At 51.9% G+C, this 22,621-nt stretch overlaps 4 protein-coding genes across 11 annotated transcripts; 2 read left to right on the top strand and 2 right to left on the bottom strand.

The window, feature by feature from the left end:
* Positions 1 to 171: 171 nt before the first annotated feature.
* On the bottom strand, positions 172 to 5,873 carry CA9 (carbonic anhydrase 9). The gene is made up of 11 exons (XM_077912487.1): positions 5,386 to 5,873; positions 4,540 to 4,569; positions 4,107 to 4,277; positions 3,797 to 3,939; positions 3,627 to 3,719; positions 2,511 to 2,577; positions 1,501 to 1,658; positions 1,153 to 1,297; positions 1,001 to 1,027; positions 495 to 576; positions 172 to 407 (listed from the first exon to the last, which is right to left on the bottom strand). Exons 1-11 carry the CDS (start codon positions 5,786 to 5,788, stop codon positions 341 to 343), a joined length of 1,386 nt encoding a protein of 461 aa, XP_077768613.1. The 5' UTR covers positions 5,789 to 5,873; the 3' UTR covers positions 172 to 340.
* A 4,573-nt stretch (positions 5,874 to 10,446) lies between these two features.
* Positions 10,447 to 20,067, top strand: ARHGEF39 (Rho guanine nucleotide exchange factor 39). Of its 5 annotated transcripts, XR_013388096.1 has the most exons (11): positions 10,447 to 10,625; positions 10,820 to 10,914; positions 11,172 to 11,292; positions 11,531 to 11,649; positions 12,419 to 12,489; positions 12,684 to 12,812; positions 13,005 to 13,234; positions 13,486 to 13,574; positions 13,747 to 13,800; positions 16,247 to 16,373; positions 19,929 to 20,067. XR_013388096.1 is itself a non-coding variant. In XM_077912502.1 (10 exons), exons 1-9 carry the CDS (start codon positions 10,488 to 10,490, stop codon positions 13,760 to 13,762), a joined length of 1,005 nt encoding a protein of 334 aa, XP_077768628.1. In that variant the 5' UTR covers positions 10,447 to 10,487; the 3' UTR covers positions 13,763 to 13,800; positions 16,247 to 17,421. The 5 variants fall into 5 exon arrangements, 4 of the variants coding, with proteins under 4 accessions (XP_077768628.1, XP_077768624.1, XP_077768626.1 ...); XM_077912502.1 differs by lacking the exon at positions 19,929 to 20,067 and having other exon boundaries at positions 13,750 to 13,800; positions 16,247 to 17,421; XM_077912498.1 differs by lacking the exon at positions 19,929 to 20,067 and having other exon boundaries at positions 16,247 to 17,421.
* On the bottom strand, positions 14,406 to 16,846 carry CCDC107 (coiled-coil domain containing 107). 4 transcript variants are annotated; one of them, XM_077912503.1, is made up of 6 exons: positions 16,678 to 16,846; positions 16,437 to 16,588; positions 15,124 to 15,187; positions 14,940 to 15,030; positions 14,734 to 14,858; positions 14,406 to 14,652 (listed from the first exon to the last, which is right to left on the bottom strand). In XM_077912503.1, the coding sequence occupies exons 1-6, from the start codon at positions 16,781 to 16,783 to the stop codon at positions 14,444 to 14,446; spliced, it is 747 nt and encodes a 248-aa protein (XP_077768629.1). In that variant the 5' UTR covers positions 16,784 to 16,846; the 3' UTR covers positions 14,406 to 14,443. The 4 variants fall into 4 exon arrangements, with proteins under 4 accessions (XP_077768629.1, XP_077768630.1, XP_077768632.1 ...); XM_077912504.1 differs by having other exon boundaries at positions 15,124 to 15,184; XM_077912506.1 differs by having other exon boundaries at positions 14,734 to 14,846; positions 15,124 to 15,184.
* Positions 19,985 to 21,644, top strand: SIT1 (signaling threshold regulating transmembrane adaptor 1). The gene is made up of 5 exons (XM_077912513.1): positions 19,985 to 20,124; positions 20,239 to 20,374; positions 20,461 to 20,519; positions 20,637 to 20,698; positions 20,789 to 21,644. The coding sequence occupies exons 1-5, from the start codon at positions 20,070 to 20,072 to the stop codon at positions 21,020 to 21,022; spliced, it is 546 nt and encodes a 181-aa protein (XP_077768639.1). The 5' UTR covers positions 19,985 to 20,069; the 3' UTR covers positions 21,023 to 21,644.
* The last annotated feature ends 977 nt before the right edge of the window (positions 21,645 to 22,621 follow it).

Raw genomic sequence — 22,621 nt, 5'->3', positions numbered from 1 at the left:
TCAAAGTGTCCAGAAGGAACCAGCCCTTATGACACTTTAACTTCAGCCCAGAAGATTCATTTTGGACTTCTGACCTCCAGAACTCTAAGAGGATAAATTTGCATTATCATTCAGTTTGTGGTAATTTGTTAAAGGCAGCAGCAATAGGAAATAAATACACCATCCTCCTGATTTAGGGAACAAAGCTGCCTTCCATATATTTTATTAGAAACATTTATTTAAAAAAATTTGAACCTTAAAAAGGAAGTGGTATAAAGGGTAGGAAAGGACAAAGTCTCCAGCTCCCCCTCAGATTCTTCTGGTTGGCTTCTCTCTGCATATTCTCCAAGTTCCAAGGCCTCTAGGCAACAGTCTCTGTGACCTCTGCTGGGTGATAGCTAACATTCCCTTTGGTCCCATTCCGGAGTCTGTACAACACAAAAGCCCAATCAGAAAGATGAGCTCATTTGCATCCAGCTAGGTGGGGCAGTGCCTGAGGAAGAGGATAAGTATACCTTCCCTGCTTTCTCATTTGCACAATGAAGGCGATGCTGGTGACAGCAAAGAGGAGGCCAAAAACCACGGCCAGGATGTCACCTGGAGGAAGAGGAGAGGCTGCCTCAAAGTGAAGAGGAGTCTGTAGGATTCCCTCAGCCTGCTTCAGTGTATCCCCCACCTCTGACCCCCAGATTCTCCAGCTGCCCTCAGTGTTAGAATCCAAAAGAGGTCAGCAAAGGGATGGGGGTGGATACACAAGGAGTAAGATAAGCACCTTTTTTTCTTACCTAAAAACAAAATAAAAGAGGCTGTTTGGGAAGGAAGAAGCTAAGAGAGTCCCGGAGCTTCATTCTAACCAACTTGCTCTGGGGACAACAGGAGTATCCCCTCCCCCTTGATCTGACACTGTCTTATTGGGGTTGGAGGTCTGTTCTTCAGAAAAGGAGAGTGGGTAGAGGTGGTCCTACCCCTGGGGCTAAATGATACCAAGGCGTCAGGAGCCAGAGAAGGGGCACAGACTCACCAGCACCAAGGCAGGAATTCAGGTGGACTGAAGAGAAAAAAGACACATTAGAACCAAGGGCTGTGACTACCAGTGACATGGGAGGATGAGGGACCTCGGGTGGGGCGGGGGGGGGAGGGAACATGGCAATATGGGTCACCACAAAGCTGCACCTGGCTCAAAAGACCTGGGGCTGCTCTCCACTTGAGCAGGGAAGGAGGCCTCGATTATTCGCCCATTCAAAGGCTGTGTGGCTCGGAAGTTCAGCTGTAGCCGAGAGTCATCAGGTCCCCACAGGGAGCCAGAGAGGGTGTGGAGCTAGGGAGGTCAGTAGATAGTGGGAGTGGGCTCATGACAAGAAAATGAAAGAGTCACAGGCCTATTCACAGCCAGCACCCAGGGCTTCACCCGCTATGTCCCCCACTTCCCCCATATGGCCGCTTCCTCTGTTTATGCACCTTGATCTCATCCTTATACCCCTTTCCCCCACATCCCGTGTCGACACCATGCCCCAGCCCCACCTGCTTAGCACTCAGCCTCACTGTCTGGTTGAACACAGTCCAGATGACCCCCTGGGCACAGGGGGGTGTGGTTAGAGACCCCTCATAGCGGAAGTAGCGGCTGAGGTCAGAGGGCAGCAGCGCGGATACATCCAGTCCTGGGACCCAAGTCTCTGAGTCTGTGGAGAGGACCTATGCTGGAATCCCACCTAGATTGCTTCTCTCCAAAGCTTTGGGGTATAGGGGTACAACTTCATCTCCCAGAAGCCATGCTGATGCAACTTCCTGAGACCACCTCTTTCTTCACTGTGTCCCTTCCCATAACTCAGCACAAGACATGACTCATAAGAAAGTGCCATGAGTCTTCACAGAGTGAAAGAAGTTCTCCCTAGGTCCTCCCTGAGTCTTCATTCTTACTTTGCATACTATGATAACAAGCTACACTATGGATTTAAGCCCAAATGAATCAAAAGGGAAAATGAGCTGAATAGCTTGTAAACAAATATAGACATTTGAAACCATAAAAAACACACAAAAACTCAAAAGCACAGTTCCTCTAGTTCAGTAAAATGTAAGTAGAGTAGTGAGATTTAAAATAACTCAGAATGGCTGAGAAGGGAAATATTCCCAACAAAAGTACAAATTTAAAATATTTGATGCTTATTAAGGAGAAATCGTTTTCAGAAATATTTTTGCTCCCCAGACTCAACCTCTGAAATTTCAAACACTTTTTTTTTTTTTGGTCTTGTTTTGTGTCTCATTGGTTTTTGTTTGATTTTGGGTTTTGTGGGGTTTGGGGTTTTTTTGGGGGGGGTTAGGTGGGGTTTTTGTCTGTCTTGGTTTTGAGCCATAAAGCTTGTGGGCCTCTGCTCAGCTTTATAGTTATTGTCAAGGTCATAGTCAGTCATTTCACACATTGTTTCCCTTCCTGTGGGAGGGAGCTGATCATCCATTCTCACTCCTGAGACTTCCCAAGGACAGTTCTTTATGAACAAGGGTATTGAGGACAGTGGCCAGACCAACAAACTCACCTTCTTCAGTGATTTCTTCCAAATGTGACAGCAACTGCTCATAGGCACTGTTTTCTTCTGGACCCTCCTGGGAAATGACAGTACAAGACAGGTTCTTATAGGCATCTAGGGCTATGGCTGGAGGCCTGAAGGTGAGGTGGGCTTTGCATACTCCTCCCGTTTCTCAGCTCTGAGGATGCTGAGAGAACATAAAATCTTGTGTATTACTACTTGGTCGATTTACTCTAGCAGGTTACTGACCTAACCTGTTTGGTGGGCTGGTTTCAATGGCAAATTGGAGAAGCAGGAAGATGGGCCACTTGACTGTGACCTGGGTCCTGCTATCTTTTCCAGTCTCACTGATCCTACCTCCACATACACACTCATGGTCTCCCCACAGAAAACCATAATAACTTTGTATTCTCATTTCCTCTACATTCACCTTAAGAGTTCATGTGTTTGAGTTTTGGAGCAAGGACATCCTATCTCAGATGCCTTCTCTGAACTTTGTACTGTGAGGCTGGCGCTAAAGAGTCAGTTAGGCAGTGACTGAGCCTAGAAGGTATCTCCCCATCATCCCTGCATTTTACTAGTCTCTTCTAATCACTATGTAGGTAGCCCTGATTGTTACAGGTCCCAAAGAGGTCACTAAATATTTCTCTAGGCTTTACTGCATTTCACAGAGTGGAAATTATGAGTTATAGGAGTATTTAAGAAACTCCTCTTCCTGGTGTCCCTTCTGTTCCACCTGCCATTCCCTGAGTGTATCATAGTCCACATATAATGTTGGCTCTACATGGAATATCTCCCTTTCCTTCCCACTACTGCAGGCTTCAAGTCTGACCTCCGGGAACTTTCCTCTGACCACCTCTGCTCTGTATGTGCCCTCCGTATGTGCCTTTCATTGTCAGCTGCCTCCACCGGCTGTGGGCTCCTTAAGTCAAGGAGCCAGGGTTTCTGAGTCCTTTGTGTGGCTCAGTGCCTGGCTCACAGTGCGTGTTGGATGAATTAATGAGTGAATGAGGCCTGCCAGGTGCCAGGGTGAGTGTGTTAGGATGGGGTCTCCGGGGTCAAGCTACACTGAGCCCTGGGGCGTGGCGTGGGGAAGCAGGGAATAGGGGCGTCCAGCGCTGGTACCTGCAGAAAGGCGGCCAACACGGCCAGCCCCCCCGGGCGTCCCAAGGCCTCCTCAACTTTGGCAAATGCAGTGCTGATGTGAACCACGTGGATCTGGAGAGAAACGGAGGGTAGAAGAGGGCAAGACCCCCGGCCCAGCGTCCCCCTTGGCCTCGCCGCCGCACGCTCACCTCGGCTGGGAAACGGTGGCCGTCGACCGTGTGCTCCGAGCCCGGGCGGCCCGCGGCCCCCCAGTGCAGGTGCAACTGCAGGGCCCGGTACTCCCGCCCGGGGCCCAGGGCCATCTCCAGCCCCGGAGGCAGGGTCAGCTGCACTGCGAGGGAAGAGCCAGGTGAGCCGGCGGTGGCGGGGTGGGGGTGGGGTCGGGGGTGTCTAACCGCCAGGCGCGGGCGTGGCGGGCGGGCCCCCGGCTCTCGGCCCCGGCGCGTCCCCCGACAGGCTCCGCCCCCCCGGGCGGCTCCGCGGCGAGACCCCCCTCACCGGTGTGGCCATTGTTGCGCAGGCGCAGTTCTGGGAGTGGCGGGAGCTCGAAGCCCAGGAGCTCCAGCGGGGGCAGCGCCGGGCTCAAGGCGGCGAGCTGGGGCCGGATATCTACGGGCGACTGGAAGCGGCCCGCGCAGGCTGGGGCCACCTGGGGCCAGGGCGGGTCTCCTGGAGCGAGAGAGTGTGGACGGGAAGTCTGGTGACAAGATCAGGGCCGGTTAGGGAAGCGGGGTAGAAAAAGTGAGAGGGTGGAGTGAGAAGGCATCGGGCGGGAAATAGAGATCGGGGCTGGGGACCGAGAGGGCAGCGGGCCGTGCTGCGGACTGGCAGGCGGGTGCAGTGGGTGGGACGCCCGGGAACCAAAGTTCTGGGGGGTCAGGTCGGCAGAGCAGGGTGCCCAGGTTGGGTGTGCAGGGGGTGGGTGTCTCACCTCCATAGCGCCAATGACTGTGGTCATCCCCTGCATAAGTGAGAAGGACGGAAAGCCGATATTTAAGCCCAGTCCCTCCCCAGCGGCCAGAAGGAAGTGCGTTCCCCTCCTTGACAGGGGCATAGGGGGTAACGGGAATGCCTTACGTGGCCAGGTATAAAGCACAACAGACTGCAACCAAACATAACACCATAGCTTGGTAGATCAAAGATCCTACAGGCCCCAGAGATACCAGTTTGCAGCCTTGTCTTAGTCTGTAAAGTGGGGGGTGGGGTGGGGAAAGGGGTTTGGTCCCCAGGCCCAAAACAATAGACCCTCTTCCCTTTCTCCCTGTCTCCAACTCCCTTCCCAAGGTTCTTCATTTCTGAGTCTCCTGGTTTCTCAGTCAAAAAACCAGGTTCCCCTACTTACTATTCCTTCTTCCTAAGTCTCGCTTTCCTCATCTGTAGAATGGGGATGCGGTGATCTCTACAAGCCCTCCTGGCTCTTCCATTGCTACCCACCCTGCTACCGTCTTTCTTCTCTCCCCTCATATTCTTTCTTCTCTCCTCATATCTCTTTCCATTTCCTTCATCTCTCTCTCCTCTCCAACCTCCGCCTTTCTTTTTCATCTCTTCCTGCTCACCTCTCTCCATCTGTGCTTTTTGGTCTCCTCACAGATCCCCTTCTAGCTCTGAAAGGGGGGAGGGGAGTGTTTAGTGGCATGAGATCTCAAGGGGATGGGAAAGGCTACTGTCAGCGTACAGGCTCCTTTCCTTCGCTGAATAATCCCTGCCTGGGCTAGGGTTGAGCACCTGGAGGACAAGCCTCCTGGAGCCTAGACTTGGAGGGCTGATGACCACTTACCTTTGTTGTGCCTGTGGGCATTATTCTGGGAGCCTGGGGTGTCCCTGGGCACCTCAACAGTAGGTAGATCCTCTAACTTCAGAGAGTCCTCTTTTCCTGGTTCAGTCTTCATTCCAGATGGGTCCTCCTCTCCAGGTGGGTCTTCCTCTCCAGGTGGATCCTCCTCTCCAGGCGGGTCCTCCTCTCCATGTGGATCCTCTTCACTGGGTAGGTTTTCCTCATCCAATTGATCATCCTCTCCAGATGAATCTCCTCCCAACCCGGGTGTCCCCTGTATCCGGGACAGGCTCTGGGGATGGACAGGTACCAGGAGTGGCAGGATCAGCAGCAGTTGCACACCAGGGCCCAGAGAAGGGGCTGGGATCAACAGAGGGAGCCAGGGACTGGGGCACAGGGGAGCCATGCGGCTGACTGTGGGGTGTCCCAGACACGGTGTGTACGGGCTGTACGTGCATTGGAAACAGGAGCTGGGTGGGGGAGGAGCAAGCCTGGAGGGGAGCAGGCTGACTCACAGAGGGCCCTTTTGTAGAGTTGGAGCCAAAGTCCCGTGGGTCTGCCTGGCCCTGTGCCCCTTCCCCGATACCAAAGCCTGGATGGGGGTGGGTGTGAGAGGCAGGTATATGCACAGGCAGGAGGTTATCGGGGTCATAGGCTCAGCCTGGAACCCAAGGCACCACCTGGCACTACACAGGCTCTCCCTGGCACCACCCAGCTGCTCAGCAGCCAGCCTCAGCTAACCCTGGCCTGCTTCCCAGCCCCAGGCAGAGAAGGGGAAAGACAGGGAGCTGGGGCCCGCACAGCCTCTGGCTGAGAGGGAAGCAGCCCATGAATATATCCCTGGCCGAGCCACAGACCAGATAAAGGGGTAGGACAAGCTGCTGGGGAAGCCTGGGAGTGGGTGGACAGATAGGTAGATGGGAGGCAAATCTGAGTATAAATGAAAAACTGAGTGTATATAGGAGAGGAACGGTGATGTTTTAAAGTAAATTTATTTTTCATCATGTTACACCTCTTCTCAAAAACCTTCATTGGCTTCCACCTGCCCATCTTCTTCCTGTAGTTGACTAGAGCTTGTTGGGGGAGCTGCTTCCTACTGTTCTCCCTCATATTCCAGCCAAATTAAAGTATTAATTTTTCCCCCAGACCTTTAACCCCCTTTGTTCATCTAGTTCTCACTGCTGGGAATACCATTCAGTCTTATATTTAACAAATATTTATTTAGCATCTACTATGTCCAGCATTAGACTATGGACTAAAGGTATAGAAATTAATAAGACACAGTCCCTGTCCTAAGGATCTCACTGTCTAGTGAGTGAGGGCAAACACTATCACAATATTCAGGGGAAAGAGATTAATTCTGCCTAAGAAAGTAATACAGAAGTAGGCAAAATATGATCAGGGCTTTGAAAAAGAAGCAGTTCAATTGCTAAAAACAAGGTGGAGAATGGGATTTTGTGCAAAGGAAAGGCATCAGATATCTTGTGCAGGAGAATGATGGAATCCAATTCTCATATTAGGTTGTGCTGAGGGCTGGGGGAGAGCAGGGGCAAGGAGAAGAGTGAAAGGACCCCAAGAATGGACTTGGGGTTCCCAGTATGCCTGTTCATTTGAGAAACATTTATTGAGCCTCCTCCAACCCTCCAAGAACTGTTCTAAGCCATAGGGATGCAGCATTGAACTAGAGGACAGCCTCTACTGTTCTGTAGCTCACATTATAGTAAGGTCCCTATGGTTTCAACAAACCAGAAGAAAGTAAGACCATCTCAGGAAGTTCCTAGCTGGGGCTAACATTCAGTAGATATGCACCCATATGGTTGTATGGATTGGAGAAATATATTGAAGTATTTCTAATTTTGTTGAGAACTAGCCCCTAGCTTCAGGGTGGCTCCTGCTACCTCACTCCTCCCCAGGAACTCTACTGATCTCTTATCTAAAGAGATAAATGCTTGGCAGAGCTGAGGCCCAAGGACCCCACTTGAATGCCCCAGCCAGCCTCCACTGTCATGAATGGGTACTTGTGTACCCACTACCCTGTTAATGATTTTTACTCTCTCTTCTGTCTAAATCCCTTGTATGGTTCAAGACTCAGCTCAAATGCCACCTCCTCCACTCTCTACCATGGAAGAGATTTCTGGTGCCGCTGAACCACCACAATTCTTTGCCTGCACTTGCTAATAACCTTGCCCACCATCCAACTTATATTATAGTGATTTATGACATTTTATCTGCTCTAATAGTCTTGAGCTCCATTAAGGGCAGGGTCCAGTATTTGATTAAGTCTTTTATTCACCAACCATTATTGAGCATTTATCTCTCTGCAGATCACCTTGCCAGGACTTGAGAAAAACCAAATTGACTGAATAACCAAACCTGCCCTCAGGGAGCTCATTGTCAATGACTTGTGTTTGTCAAACCACATCTGTTCCAAAAGCATGACGTCATGTATTTACGGCACCCCAAATTATCTGCCTTGTCAGGTTAACTGTCATACTTCATACCAAAACTTGCACAGAGCTGAATAAATGCTATCCTCCAGGGAGGCAGTCAGCCTAACAATCTAGGTTGCTATTTCTGGAGTCAAATTAAGAGCCATCCATGGAAATCTGATCCAGTGTGCAATGTGGAAGATCAGCTCATTGTCTGGGTCAGTGGTGATGTCAGCACCTTGGTTAGACACTGACATATGGAAGGTACATGGTAATATCTGAATCGGACAGACCTGGACAAGACAGAATATGGTAATGACTAATCTAGTTGAGGTGGAAGAGGTCATGGAAAGCACAGAAGACAGAAGCCCCACGCTAAGTGGAGTCTGGAGTCTGTATGTGCAGAGATCTTTCTCCAAGATCCATCCTAGCTTTACTTCATTTTCCCTCTTTCCAAGTATTCTTCCTATTTCCATCGTTTTCCTTTTTAGGTCTCTGTCAGGATCCCCTGGTACACTTCTCTGCAGTGCTCTATTATGTCCACACATCTGCCTGCCATCTCACTTGCTTTTAGTATTTCAGAGCCCAGATCTGTGTCTATGTGCAGGTGTCTCTGTTTCAGTCTTTTAATTTTCCAAACGCCATTCTCCATGGTGCTCTTTCATAAGTGCTCTGTTTCTGTGTGTGTGTGTTTCTGGTCTGGGTGGGGAATAGAGACTCTGACCCTGGATCTTGCCTTTGCAGCTGGGAGCCTGCCAAACTCTAAAACAGGTTTGAGTTCCCAGAGTCTTGTTCCCTGACCTTCCCCAGGTTGGGACATGGTGTCCTCAGGACCAACTGACTGGGGCACACCCTGCCTGATGCATCACCTCTGCGGCGTTTATAGCCAACTCTTTGGTCATTAGAGTCTGTGTCTTCAGGCATTTAGGGCCATGTTTCTTCTGCTCATCCCAGGGCTGCAGAAGAGACTCATGGTGATACTGACTACTATGGGATTATGTGCCCCCTTCCACCCTTGAACCCTTAGTGTGGACTGCCCCACATTCACTTGAGACAGTATAACCAGTTGGCCTACAAGGTTATCACCAGTTTCCTTGTAACCTGAGTCCAAGGTACAGTCTCACCCAAACTTTCTCTTTCCACCTCCAACTCTCCATATTGTTTTTCCCTGATCTAAGTCCAGCATTTCTCCTTAGAATTCTTAGAATGTCAGAGAGCTAGAGGGGCTTCAGAACCCTATCAGTACTCTGGTTCTTGTCTTGGGGTCCAAATTCTTAGGAGTTCACTGTGGTAGGAATGCAAGGCCTGAAGGTTTCTTAACATTTTGGTGTTTAATAGTATTTTTTTCCTAATTAAACAGTAATGCATTCATGCTTAAGCACAAAACTTGAGAAAAGCAGAAAAACATAAGGAAAATTTAAAAAGCACTGTATTTGTCCTAATCACCCTTTTAACCTCAGTGATCTTGTGCCTGGCCTGGATTAGGTGCTTAAAAAAAATATTTGTAGAGTGCATTAACTTCAATCCCATCACCCAGAGATAACAACCACAACCTCTTGATTGTTTATCCTTGCAGTCCTATGTATGCTATACATAAATGGGATCATATTGTACAAACATCTTTGTTAGCCTTGCTTTTTTTGGTCTTGGCAATATATTTTGTGTGTTTTTCCATATTGATAGGGTTTTTTTTTTTTTTACATCATTTTTAATGCTTTCATATTATTCCTTCAAATAGCTGTACTTTCCTAGCCCATTCTCTACCACTGGACATTTAGATGGTTTCCAGTTTCCTATTGTTACAAACATCACGTACAATCCATCCTGATATATATATTTTTGTCCACATATCTATTTCTTTGGATGCATCCCTAAAAATGGAATTGCTAGGATAAGAGTAAGCACATTTTAAGACTTCTCATACATACTGACAAAATGGCACTGCCAATTTACCCTCCAGGACTACTACCAATTTTTCGAAAGACCTAAGGAGGATCAGGTCCGTTTATCTTTGGGTAGCACAGACTAATCGACTCCAAGCTTTAGCCTTTGACCAGAATTACAGCAATTCCACCCCCCCCCCCCCCTCACGTTAGTTATTGACGTTTGCTGACCAGATGCTAATTGGCTGTCAGGTTTGGGATCAGTATGAAAAGAGAAAACGGCTTAGTAACGTAAAACCTATTGACTTCTGTCTGAGGGCCAAAATATTTCAAACCTTGTGACTTGTGAGGTTTCCTAGTAGTGAAAGCAGTGGGGACAATTGTGCCCCAGAGTTTGGCGCTGGCCCAGGACAAAATACATACCATAATGATTGCCCCCTTCCTAATTTTACACCTGGGACACTGAGGCCCCCTGGTGTCTGCACTCCCAAATCTCCTGACTCGAGGTCCAGACGGCTGCCCCAACTTCGCTCCACGCCACAGGGGGACTTAACCCCTCCTGCCCCGCTCGACGTTGCCTGAGCCGGCCTCGCGCCCCGACAGCGCCGCCCTGGCGGCGGGGCGAGGCCTTAACGGCGGAGACTCGGTGCGGGTCGGCGGGCCCCCGCGCACGCTCCGGCCTGCGTTCAGCCTCCCGGCGCCAGGGGGCGCACTCCTCCCGCCGGCCCCGCCCCCGGAGCGGTTGGGATTTGAATCTCCGGCGGGCCGCGGCCGGAAGCCTGGTCAGCTGGGCATGGAGACGTCGGGCGCCGGCGGACGGTGCCCGGTGCAAGAGCAGCGTGCCCGCTGGGAGCGGAAGCGCACCTGCACTGCCCGGGAGCTGCTGCAGACCGAGCGGCGCTACCAGGAACAGCTGGGGCTGGTGGCCACGGTGCGGCGGCGCTCGCCCTCCCGTATGGGGCGGGGACCCCAGGGGACGGGAGGGTCTCTGCGAGGTCGGGGACCGCGCCGCGCGGGCCTGGGGCTGTCCGCCAGCACGGAGAGCGCGCAGGCGTTCCGCAGTTCCTGGCGGCGCGGCGTCCGCGCTCTCCCTGCAGCCTGGGTAGCGGCGTTCTCCTCCTGCAGTACTTCGTGGGGATTCTGAGAGCCAAGGGCACCCTGCGAGCGGCCGAGCGCCACGCCCTGTTTGGGCCCTGGGAGCTCATTTACGGCGCCAGCCAGTGAGTAGAAGGGGCGCGGGGTCAGGGGAGGCAGGGCCCTGCTCTCTGGCGGTGCTCGAGCTTGGAGTGGGGGGACCCAGACTCCTGTGCGGAGCCTGCCAGTTACCTCACCTGTGGTCTTGGCCCAGTGCCTTCACCTGCCTCAGTTTTCATCTGTAAAATGGGGTAATAGCACTACCTTCAGGGCAAGGTTATGAGAATTAAATGAGCTGGTGCTTGGGTAGTTGTTGGACCGGTCTTTGTCCTCACCCACGCAGAGACCTGCTTCCCTACCTTGAAGGAGGGCACTGGGGACAGGGGCTGGAAAGCTTCTGCCCTCACCTTGAGCTCTACACCCAGTTCGCTGCCAACGCAGAGAAGTCGCGGACCACCCTGCAGGTAACCTGGAGATAATCTCGAGTGCTTCCCCTCTTGCCCTGCGCATTGCCCCTTCCTCTAGTGATCCACACTTCATACTGTTGCCACATGCATAGCACCCTGTGGGTCCCCCCCTCATCTGTGCTGAGTTCACTGTCGGGGTTCTCTCAAGAGCACACAGCTTACAGAGGGCTGAGCATGTGTACACAGAGAGCGGCTTCTCTCTCTGTGGCTGCCAACCCTTTCCCCGTCACTCCAGGAGCAACTAAAGAAGAACAAACGTTTCCGGAGGTTTGTGCGACTTCAGGAAGGCCGCCCTGAGTTTGGGAGCCTTCGTCTTCAGGACCTGCTCCCTCTGCCTCTGCAGAGACTCCAGCAGTGAGTAAACTCACCTGGCCTCAGCCAGCTTCTCTTTTCTGAGTCTATAGGATTGCCACTCTCAGCTTTGTGGGGTTTATGGCTTCTGTCCCATTGCCTCTCTCCTGGGACAAACTGCTCCTAAAAAGCCTCTTGCAAGGTTAAGTGTGAACCCACTGGAGTAGCTGGGGTCTGTAGCCTCAGGCCCTTAGCTAGGAATGTCGAACTCTGCATTGCAGTGGGGGGGGGGGGCAGTAATAGAGCTAGTGACAAGCACGGTGCGTGGAAGAGTTTGTTGAGATGAGAGATCCGGGATCCCTGGGTGGCGCAGCGGTTTGGCGCCTGCCTTTGGCCCAGGGCGCGATCCTGGAGACCCGGGATCGAATCCCACATCAGGCTCCCGGTGCATGGAGCCTGCTTCTCCCTCTGCCTGTGTCTCTGCCTCTCTCTCTCTCTCTCTCTGTGACTATCATAAATAAATAAAAAAAAAAAAAAAAAAAGAGAGATGAGAGATCCGCCTAGCTTAGGTTTCTGTTGGGGGGGGGGGGGGGGAGGGATGTTAAGGAGCCTGCAGTCAGGTTGCTGACTCTGCAGTGTGGGGTGGAAGAGGGCCATGTGGTGTGAGCCCAAGTTCTGAGTCTCAGATGAAAGAGGAGGGGGACACAATCAGAAGCAGAGCCTTCCTGGCTTTGCAACTGAAGTATGTGTGGGGAGCGTTCTGTATGTCAGGCGGAGGGAATGCTGCCCAGCTCTGCTTTCCGCTTGTGGACTTCCAGCGGTCTAATTCCAGGTATGAGAATCTTGTCATGGCTTTGGCTGAAAATACAGTTCCCAGCAGCCCTGACCACCAGCAGCTCACACGTACGTTCTCGCTCCCTGAAACACTGAGGAGAGGCTGCCTCCCCTGCGTCCCTTTTTGAATCTGACCTCCAGCAAGGTCTGGTGTGTCTCTGTCTTCCACCCTCACCCTGGTCCCCTCCAGAATAGCCTGTCACCACCCTCAGTCAGCCAAAGTCCAAGCTGTGCTGGGAGGGAGGCGGGGGATGTTGTTCCAGGGGCTGCCCGGCTGATAAGTGAGACTGCCCAGAGAGTCCACAGCATTGGTCAGAGACAGAGGAATGACCAGCACCTCCGGCGCATTCAGGCTTTGCTCAGCGGCCGCCAGGCAAAAGGGCTCACCTCAGGTAGTCTGCACACTCTCCTCCTCTCCCCCTGCCCCCTCACCCCCACCCCGTCCTCAAACTGCTCTTTTCGGGCCCTCCTTTTTCTCTATTGCCAGCACATGCGCCCCATTTCCTCAGCCTCCCCTTCCTTCTGTTCCCGTGGCTCCTGGTCCTGGAGCTGCCCCAGAATAACAGCTCTCCCACCCCCCCCAGGTCGCTGGTTCCTGCGCCAGGGCTGGCTGTTGGTAGTGCCTCCCCGTGGGGAGCCTCGGCCCCGAATGTTCTTCCTCTTCTCTGATGTGCTCCTCATGGCCAAACCTCGACCCTCACTGCACCTGCTGCAGAGTGGCACCTTTGCCTGCCGTGCCCTCTATCCCATGGCCCAGTGTCAACTCCACAGGGTCTTTGGCCACTCAGGAGGCCCCTGTGGTGGACTGCTCAGTGTGAGTCATAGGTGGGAGCTCTAGGTAAGGTAGGAGAGGCTCAAAATAGATCTCAAATGCCTGTGTACCCATGTATCTCCTTGGCCTCCTTCAGAGGAACTAAGCCACCTGCACTGAGATAGCAGGGGGCCTGGGGTTTGTTCCTGCCTAATTCTCACCTCAGCCCTGAATTCCCTCCATGGAAACAGCAAGGGCTTCAGCTTTAGCCTGGACCTTTCTGAGCCATGCACTAAGAGGTGATTTCTTCCTAGCTGTCCTTTCCCCACGAGAAGCTACTGCTTATGTGCACTGACCAGGAGGAGCTGTTGCACTGGCACCACAGTTTGACTTTGGCCATCAGGTGAGTTCCCTCAGGAAGAATGCTGTGAAGAGGCCCGTGGGTGAGAAGGGAGCAGTTTAATCCTGTCTCAGGTGTTACATCTGCTGGGCCACTCCACCCCCAATACCAGAGGTGATTTTGTCTGAGTAGAGTGCTCTTGCCAGTGCCTAAACGGACTGTCTTCTCTCCACAGCAGTCAGAAGAACTAGAAGAATCTTAAAATTCCAGAACCCAGGATACTTGAGGGGTAGGTCAAAGTCAAGAGTACAGAGAAATCTCCACCACTAACTAAATGAAACAGATCCTTCATGGTGTTGAGAAGGGTCATTTCATGTTTGCCTGGGACCAAGCCATGGCAGCCCATGTGACCAGCCCCTGAGAATCAGGAAACCGAGTCTGACCCCGCGGAAGCTCTGCTGAACCAGCCCCTCCAACACAGATGAGGGGATTCAGGACTGGTCACCTCGGTGCTGGCTCTATGGCTGATTGTTTATCAAGACTGCACCTTTGTAAACGTGGATGTTTTTATGTTATATGCATTTTCTATAATTTATTTTTCCATTGGATTTTAGTAAAATGTTTTTTTTTTCTTCCCCTTTTTGGAAAGGCTTTTCTGTCTCAGCTCTACGATATGAGGAGAGGTTTTTGTGCCCTGAAGGCTGGCATGATGGTGGCCTCAGGAGTACAAGGAAAAGAGCTGGAGCTCCCTCTATCTCTCAGCTCTCACACTGGAAGGTGGCCTCTTTTTATCCTAATAAGGGAAGCTTTTCAAGAAGGCCCAGTTGTTCTTGGGCACCTAGTATGGGTGTGTGTATGACCAGTTGGAATGAAAAAGCACACAGGACTATCCAGTCACAAGAACAGACTCTGTTTTACTAAACCTCCAGCTGTCATTTCTCCTTGGCGGGGGCTGTGCCTGCAGTCCTTCCCACAGCCTTGCTGCATCTTCTCCTTAGCCCCTGCTCCACTTCCCAGGGAGTAGCTAGATTTCTTGTCTCTGTGCTCCAGTTTAAGGGCTCCTCCCAGGCCTGACTGTCACCAGCCTCCTCCTCCTCCTCCTCCTCTATACATGAGTCCTCAGGAAAGGGCATGCTGGCCTCTGTGACGGGAAAGATCAGGGATATTCCTATCTCAGAGACAGTCTCTACCCCCACCCGACTCTCTCCTCCCAACCCTTTACCTGGTTCTGGAACGTCCACACCCTTGTTTGGCTTGCTCTCTTGTAACAGCTGGTGGATGGTCTGAAGCTTCATGTTCAGAAGCTCTTGCTGGGCTCCAGCCAAGGTAGTCACACTGTAGAAATACCTACTCAGCAGCTACCTAATCTCTGTCCCCCACTCTTCCACCTATCACAAGTTCCCCTGGCCACAGGGTCATTGCTCTTACCGCTCAAAAAGGGGGTCCAGCTGGGCCATCAGATTGTTAAGGTGCTGCTCTGTCTGGGCCAGCTGTTGTGTCAGCTGGGCCAGCTGTTGCTCTGGGGGTGAAGGAGAAAAGGAGAGCAATGGTTATTTATACCTTCTGCAGCCCCCCTGACCCCCTACCAAACACAGACTTGTGCAAAACCTACCTGACTGCAATGATTCCTTCTTGCCTGCCTCCTCTTGGAGAACTGCAGCCTCATCTTTCCCCTGCTGTAGAAAGAGAGGGCTAGACTGCAACAAGCTTCCCCATCACCTCAGTCTCCAAGCCAGTGAGAAGGGGAGGAGGAGAATTTCAATTAGAGAAAGCTATGGAGTTTTTACTTCAGAGAATCAAAATTACATCTAGTCTAGCTCCTCACCTGGGACCTGAAGCAACATGTCACTATGCCCCACATATATGGTCATTCAGTCTAATGAAATACTCCCAGGAATGAGCAGCTCTCCAGTTTGATAAAGCTCTGGCTGTTGGTTTGTATACAAAGCCAAAATTTTTCCTTTGTACACCTTCCATGTTGCCTTCCAAAGATCTTTTCAACGTGATAGCCACTCAGGAATTTGAAGATGATAGTCCTTGCTCACTCCCCTTCTCCATGTCTCCTCTGGTTTAATATTACCAATTTTATTCAGTGAGTGCTCATTTGACATGGTTTTCTCTGGTCAAAACAATGACTGTTCCTTGCATTGACTGGGGAAGTGGGTTGTCACCATACACAAGTGAACTTTATTATTCAACTACTAAACCGCTAAATTAAGTTTCTTCCAGATAGTATGGGGGTCCACAAATAGAGTTTATTATCGATTCTCTTTAAACTTCACCATCAAATCCAGTCCCTCATCCTAACTTGTCAAGTCTATTTGGAATCATGATTAGCTCTCCCTTTTAATTTCATATCTCCAAATTGGTTCAGCCTTGTGTTTCCCAATGCAAATAAGTAGTCGGGCCAGGGTTGAAGACAGCCGTGGAAGGTATCACTTTCCATTTCAATCATTTCGATACACTAAAATGTACTGTCAGTTTGTATCTCAAGGCCTCCTTTCTAAGAACATAAGACAGGTGCCTTGAATACTGTGGCCATAGCAATCAACAGTGTATCAAGACTGGAATCTTACCAGGAGCCACACTTATGTAACACGGACACTTACTTGCCGGGTTTAAGTCCCAGCCCTACCAGTTACTACTAGGTCTGCGTGAGTCATTTGAGCAAATGACTTAACTTCTTCATTGGACTGTTGGGAGCATTAAATGTGGTGGTCATTATTTGTTGACAGTTTACCAACGGCTCTTCACAGCTGCTACCTCGCTGGATGCTCAAAATAACCCCCTAGTGTTGGAGAGTCAAGAACTACTACGGTCTTCGTTTTTACAGACCGACGGAAGAGATGTGTCTTGTTCACGGTACCATAGCGCCCCCATGGGAGATTGAGGCCCGGGGCATCCCCACCCCTGGTCGTCCCGCACCTGCAAACACTTGTACAGCACAAAAGCCACGACAGCTGCGGTGTACAGCGCCCCCAAAGGCAGAGCTCCCGCCCTGGCCCGTTCGCGCTGGTCCTTGGGCGGCGACGGCCGCCGCGGTTCCTTGGCCTCCGGGCCGACCTGGGCGGGGTCCCCTGCGGAGGACGGCAGAGGCGGGTCAGCAGAGCTGGGGCCTGGGACCCTGGGGCAGTCCTAGCCTCCCTCCAGCAGCCCTCGCTGATACCTGGCTGTGCCCGGAGGTCGGGGCTGGGGCGGTCTCCGAGGACCCCGGGCAGTGCCGACACAAGTAGCAGCCCCAGCAAACCCGCGAGCCAGAACGAGCCCGCCATGGCGGACCACAGAATGAAGGCCCCGGCGGCGCCAAGGTTGGCCGGGAGCCCCAGTGCGCATGCGCACGCGGGGCGGCGCGTGGGTCCCGCTCCGGGACGCGCTGGGAGGTCACGCCCATTTGGTGTGTGGGCGGGGCAGCTTATTAGCATAGGACTTGGGCCCAACTTTCTTAAATGAAATCATTTCTTATCTATTTAGGGTTCCTATTAGCCAGAATGCTTCTAGAAGCCTATAACCTTATAAAATTGTGCTGGAACACGGATTTGATTTTTCATGTCACTAACCTATTCACCCTAATCAAAAAATGGGTACTCTCTTGGACCTTAAAAGTGCAGCACGTGCACCAGCTCCCGCAGCGCGTGCTGAAGGCCTGTTTCCTAGGCTACAGACGGAGGACTTGTTCCTTATTTGCGCCTAGGGGAAAGTCCCCGGACCCTTGGCAGAGAGTGCCGCGTGCGCGTGCACGCTGACTTTCCCTGCTTTGCACTGCAACGTCCGCCAAGAAGCGATCCGTTTGCCGCGGGGAGCCGAGCGGCGTGTGGCGGGGCGTCGTCCGTCAACTCTATCTAGTTACGCAGGCAGCGCGCCTGGTGCGCGCCAACCACACGGGGCTCATTCTCAGCGCGGCTGACTTTTAGCGAAGGCCGTCGGGCCCGTGTGCGGCTCCTGCGTAGCCGTTCGGAACATGAAGTGCAGTCAGTCCTTCCCATGCTCGTAGGCGGACTAATTCACCGCTGAACTCTTCTCTCTCGTGGCTTAACACACTTTATCCTTTTTTTTCAGTTCCCTCTTCCAACAATGGCTTCCTCTTCCCCACCCTCTCCAATCCGCAAATGCCTGTAGTAGCCACCATTCATTGCGTAGCATGGCACACAGTAGAATACGGACTGGTATCTGAATCTAGAATACTGGACTGGCCTAGAATCTTGCTCCAGTACTCGAAAGCTAAATGACTTTGGGCAACTTACTTAATTTTTCTGTTTGCCTCAGTTTCCACTTTGAGAAATGGAGGTAATGATAATATGAATGTCCCTCAGAGCTGTTATGATTAAGTGGGATAATACAAATAAGGTGCTTAGAATCATGCCTACCTACTAGTGATTTTTACCTTGGGGCACTTGAATTTTTAACTCTCTTAAGCACCTTCCACTTTTTTTTTTTTTTTTTTTTTTAGCACCTTCCACTTCTATTTCCTTTCTGTACAGTTAACGTCTACACACCCTTCAGATCTCAGGGGTTTCCTTTTTCAGAGCCCTTAACTTCTAATTTATTCATTGGTGCAGCTTTGTACTTTCTTTAAACCACCATCATATGTCAATTTTATATCAATAAAACTGGGGGAAAATCCACTTCAGTCCATTCCAGTTAATTAAAAATCAATCAATCCATTAAGATTCATTATAAAAAGAAAATATCACTAAACTGTAAATTGCAGGGGAGCAGGGGCCATATTTCTTTTATCATTTTATTGCTACAGCTTAGCACAGCACCTGGCGCTTGTTGAATGAACTACAACCCCACGGGTAAATGTGATTAAGCTTTTTTTTTTTTTTTAACAAAAAAGATTTTATTTATTTATTTGAAAGAGAGAGAGCACAAGTGGTGGGGAGGACAGAGAGAAGCAGACTGCCCACTGAGGGACCTAGAAGATCATGAGCTGAGCTGAAGGCACTTAACTGATTGAACCACCCAGGTGCCTCCCCTAATTAAGCTCTTTTAAGGAATAAGGAAACAAAGGTTCAGGAAGGTTAAGTAAGTTCATCCAGTAAAAGGCAAGCCAGAGATTCCAAGGTTTTTCTGTCTCCCTATCAGGTGCTTCATTAGCACCCTACTCCCCAGCTCTACCTTTCATCACCAGGACTTCTCCAGGCAAACCGGGAGCGTTTCCCTGTGTTCCATGCTGCCTTTTAATTCTGGGACACACAGGGTCATCTTTCTAATTAGATCAAGGAAAGAAGCCATTTCCCACTCACATCTATCTCCAGAGCTTTGCACATTAGCAAGCAATCAGCAAATGTGACTTAAATGAACGAGGTACATGTGCACTAAATAAATGAATGAAATGGGAGTGTATCTTCTTGTTCTTCCAGAAATGGAGGGGGCAGGGCAGGGAGGAGAGACCCACACTCAGGGGAGTTGTCATAGTCTAGCCGACTCTCTAGAGGCAGCCTGGTTGCAGAGCAGTGTAGTCCAAACTTTGACCCTAAGCCAGTTGGCACAGTCAACATAAAGGAGAGGGTTCGGGCCAGGTATAATATGATAAATGACTCTCAACTGACTGCTGCCTTTAGGGAATTTGGGTCCACTATTGTCAGATAGTGGTCTAAGGAACTTGAAATCCTTCTTCCACATCCATAGCAGCCCATGTGATTGGGCTGTATCTGGGCAGGGCTCACTCCACTCCCTGAAGTGAACAAATGGCTCAGCTTCCCAGGATATACTGGGGTAGAGTTTTCTTTAATTCAACTAACTTTTGAGATCGGCATTGCTTAGGGACAGTTTGGATGAAGTGGGTTGGGAGGGGGAAATCTAAACTCCTCTATCCTCTAAATTCTTTTTTTTTTTTTAAGATTTATTTATTTTTATTTATGATAGACACAGAGAGAGAGAGAAAGAGGCAGAGACACAGGAGGAGGGAGAAGCAGGCTCCATGCAGAGCCTGACGCAGGACTTGATCCTGGGACTCCAGGATCGCGCCCTGGGCCAAAGGCAGGCGCCAAACCGCTGAGCCACCCAGGGATCCCCTCCCCTAAATTCTTATACAAGTAATAATAAAAATGATAATGGTCATCTTATCCCCTACAGTCAACCTTAGAGCATGGAGGGATCCCCGTTCCATTCCCCTTTGTAGCATGCTAAGTGAGGAATACATTCTCTCATGGTCTCAGAGTCCTAAGGCCTGGCTTCCTTGTCTCGTTGGTCCTGCCTCATGCTATTTTATCTTCTGGGAGTCTTCATGGGCTCACCTGCACAGTAGCACCATAATCTCAGGCCAGCCTGTCTCTTCTCTGGCCAAAGAAGGTGTAGGGCCAACGAGGGGTGGGCGGAAACTCAGGAGATGCTGGGTGGCGCAGGTGCAGGCACAGGGCGGTGTCTTTGTTCTTTCACTCATCCCTCCCCTCCCCCTTCCTCCCCGGAAACCAGTGACTCTGCCACCACCAGTATTGGGGATGCTGAGCTGTGGGGGCCAAGCCCAAGGAGGGGTGAGAATAAAGGGGCCTGCAGCGGCTATCAGGCCATAAACCAGGCTGACGTCTCAGCACAGGGCTTGAAGACTCACCTCCCATGTCAGCAGTCATGAGCAGAAGTGACAACTACACTTCAGATCTGCTAGTGCCTGGTGAGCTGGGCGGGGCAGGGGGAGGAGGAGGGGTCATATGTTCCCATGTCCCACCTGCTAGGACCTGGAGGGTTGGGCTGGGCAGTAACACCCTCCATCCTCTGGTGTCCACAGGAATCCCCTCCGTGGCCCAGGCCTGGGGACTGTGGGCCCTCTTAGCAGTTGTGTCGCTGCTGCTTCTCATCTCGCTGGCTGCGCACTTGTTCCGATGGACTAGTGGCCAGGGCAGAAGCCATCCAAAGCAGGAACGGTGAGTAGGGGACAACGGAGAGAGGTGATCGAAGAGTTCCCCCTTATGAAGACGTCCCCACCCATCCCGTCATCTCTCTCTTGCAGCTCTGGAGGATCTGTGGAAGAGGTCCCCCTATATGGGAACCTGCCTTATCTTCAGACTGGTAGGAAGCTGGCAGAGGGGAGGGGCACAGAGGCCACGCACGTCCTGGGTGGGTGGGATGAGGGATTGCAAGAGGAGGAACCAGAAGTGACCAGATTAGTACTGTTCCCTATCCCAGGTCGGCTGTCTCAAGAACCAGGGCCAGACCAACAGGATCCAACTCCTAGAGGCCCCGCCATGGTGAGTCAGTTGCAGCTGAGAAGAGGGGAGGGAAGGAAGTGGGGGCTTTTCCAAAGGTCCAGGGAACTTCTAACAGCCTTCAATCTCCAGGCTGCGGAGGAAGTGATGTGCTATACCAGCCTGCAGTTGCGGCCGTCTCAGGGCCACATCCCCAGCCCTGGAACCCCTATCAAGTACTCAGAGGTGGTACTGGATTCTGAGCCAAAGCCCCAGGCCTCAGGCCCAGAGCCGGAGCTCTACGCGTCAGTGTGTGCCCAGACCCGCAGAGCACGGGCTTCCTTCCCAGACCAGGCCTATGCCAACAGCCAGCCTGCACCCAGCTGACATGAAGGGCCTAGCAGAATGAGATGAGCCTCGCCCAGCCTCCGGTGTGGCAGGGGTTACTGCTACCCTGTCCCCAGCGTAACTGTCTCCCAACCACCCCCCCAAAGACAGGTAACCGTTGCCCAGTCACAGGAGGTAATGTTCCCCAACCTCCCCTTCTGAACTGTGAGGGAGACATCTCAGGGGAATAAGTAGATCCCCAGTTTCTTGGGAATGGAGGAAACAAAGGCAGTGGCTCCCTCTCCATCTCTCTCTCTCTTTTTTCCTATCTATTCCTCTAAGGTCTCAAGCTCCCAGGTTTTTCACTTCCTCCTCCTTGTGGCTTTTAACTAGATCCTTTCTGCTCTCGCTCCCTTAAAGTACCCCTAACAATTCAGTGCCCCTTCAGATATAGGAAGTGGGCAGTGATGGAGGAGGTAACAACAGCCCCAGAGCACAAGGTGGGGTGGGGAGGAGGGGGTGCTCCATGAGAGCCCACAGTCTGGAGGGATCCTGAAACCTAGCGACCTGAGGAACCCAAGCCTGGCTTATTTGAGAACTCTGGCTGGCGAATACCAATCCATGCCCTGCTGCCTCCGTTGTGTCCCCATGTTTTCAAATAAAACTTCTCAGAAAGTGTTTAGATTTTTATCTAGAGGGCTCCAGATCTGCAACAGACTCTACAGACTCTCTCTGGAAGGGGTGTGAGCTTTGCTCTCTGCACAGAGCACTTCTGGGGGCGTCTAGCTGGGGAAGATGGACCAAGAAGTCTGTGCCATGAAAACTGCCAGGCTGGGTGCTAGGGGTGGAGGCTGGAGCCCGGCTCAAGCTGTACTTGCTGCTGCTGGAATATCGTTAGCATTTGCACTCAGAGCCACCCGCTCCCATCACCTGGAGCCTGCAAGCTCACCAGCCCGACCTACTACTCTCCCCATGGCCTCTATGCCTGTGCTGCCACCAGCCGGAACCTCAAGCTTGCACCACCTCCCCCTAGGGCTTCTGTAGAGGCAAGTCTGGCTTAGCAGACCTTTCTGAGGTTTCAGGGGCAGAAGACAGCGGAAGCCAGGCTTCTACTGCCGAATTTCTCTCCTTCCTACTCACCGTCCCAGAGAAAACCAGAGTCGGACACAATGCTCTCGAGCCCGGCCTGGTGTTCGCAGGGAGAAAGCGGACCCTTTGCACACAGAGAATAACCTGAATGCCCCGGGGTTTCCGGACCTCTGTGGACCCCAACCTGGGCCTCCCCCAGAAGAGGCCCCGGTCGCGGTAAAGAACAGGCAGCTGAGGCTGTGTGGGAGGGAAGGTGGCTTTGGGGGCGGCACCGGATGCGGGGAACCACTGGCAGCGGGATGTGGGGTTCTGAGGATTGCCAGTTGGAAGACCACTCATGTGTCCGCGGCCTGGGGGATGTGAGAGGGCCAGACTCCGAAAGAGAAGGGGTCTGGGGTCCCGCCAACCCAGTGGGACGGGCCGGAAATTGCAGCCGAGGCCTCAAACGTCACGAACGCAGGCCTTCCACTCCGCCTTCACACCCGCTCTCCCAGGCTGCGAGGATCTCGGCTGGTTCAGGATCAACACCCCCCCCCCCCCCGCCCCCGCCCCCGCCCCCGCCCCAGCCCC

Source organism: Canis aureus, chromosome 10 (assembly GCF_053574225.1).
Source record: "Canis aureus isolate CA01 chromosome 10, VMU_Caureus_v.1.0, whole genome shotgun sequence".
Lineage (NCBI taxonomy): Eukaryota > Metazoa > Chordata > Mammalia > Carnivora > Canidae > Canis > Canis aureus.
The sequence above is the reverse complement of the archived record's forward strand: the minus strand, read 5'-3'. Positions and strand labels throughout refer to the sequence as shown.

What these genes read in the sequence shown, in the direction of transcription:
- SIT1 (XM_077912513.1), top strand. Translation starts at nt 20,070, where the DNA reads ATGTCAGCAGTCATGAGCAGAAGTGACAACTACACTTCAGATCTGCTA. An exon ending in TTCAGATCTGCTAGTGCCTG is followed by an intron (nt 20,125 to 20,238) that starts GTGAGCTGGGCG and finishes TGGTGTCCACAG; the next exon opens with GAATCCCCTCCGTGGCCCAG. An exon ending in AGCCATCCAAAGCAGGAACG is followed by an intron (nt 20,375 to 20,460) that starts GTGAGTAGGGGA and finishes TCTCTCTTGCAG; the next exon opens with CTCTGGAGGATCTGTGGAAG.
- ARHGEF39 (XM_077912498.1), top strand. Translation starts at nt 10,488, where the DNA reads ATGGAGACGTCGGGCGCCGGCGGACGGTGCCCGGTGCAAGAGCAGCGT. An exon ending in CTCATTTACGGCGCCAGCCA is followed by an intron (nt 10,915 to 11,171) that starts GTGAGTAGAAGG and finishes TCACCCACGCAG; the next exon opens with AGACCTGCTTCCCTACCTTG. An exon ending in AGTCGCGGACCACCCTGCAG is followed by an intron (nt 11,293 to 11,530) that starts GTAACCTGGAGA and finishes CCGTCACTCCAG; the next exon opens with GAGCAACTAAAGAAGAACAA.
- CA9 (XM_077912487.1), bottom strand. Translation starts at nt 5,788, where the DNA reads ATGGCTCCCCTGTGCCCCAGTCCCTGGCTCCCTCTGTTGATCCCAGCC. An exon ending in GCCACCGTTTCCCAGCCGAG is followed by an intron (nt 3,720 to 3,796) that starts GTGAGCGTGCGG and finishes GTTTCTCTCCAG; the next exon opens with ATCCACGTGGTTCACATCAG. An exon ending in TGTTGGCCGCCTTTCTGCAG is followed by an intron (nt 2,578 to 3,626) that starts GTACCAGCGCTG and finishes GTCATTTCCCAG; the next exon opens with GAGGGTCCAGAAGAAAACAG.
- CCDC107 (XM_077912503.1), bottom strand. Translation starts at nt 16,783, where the DNA reads ATGGCGGGCTCGTTCTGGCTCGCGGGTTTGCTGGGGCTGCTACTTGTG. An exon ending in CTGGACCCCCTTTTTGAGCG is followed by an intron (nt 14,859 to 14,939) that starts GTAAGAGCAATG and finishes GCTGCTGAGTAG; the next exon opens with GTATTTCTACAGTGTGACTA. An exon ending in TGTGGACGTTCCAGAACCAG is followed by an intron (nt 14,653 to 14,733) that starts GTAAAGGGTTGG and finishes TTCCCGTCACAG; the next exon opens with AGGCCAGCATGCCCTTTCCT.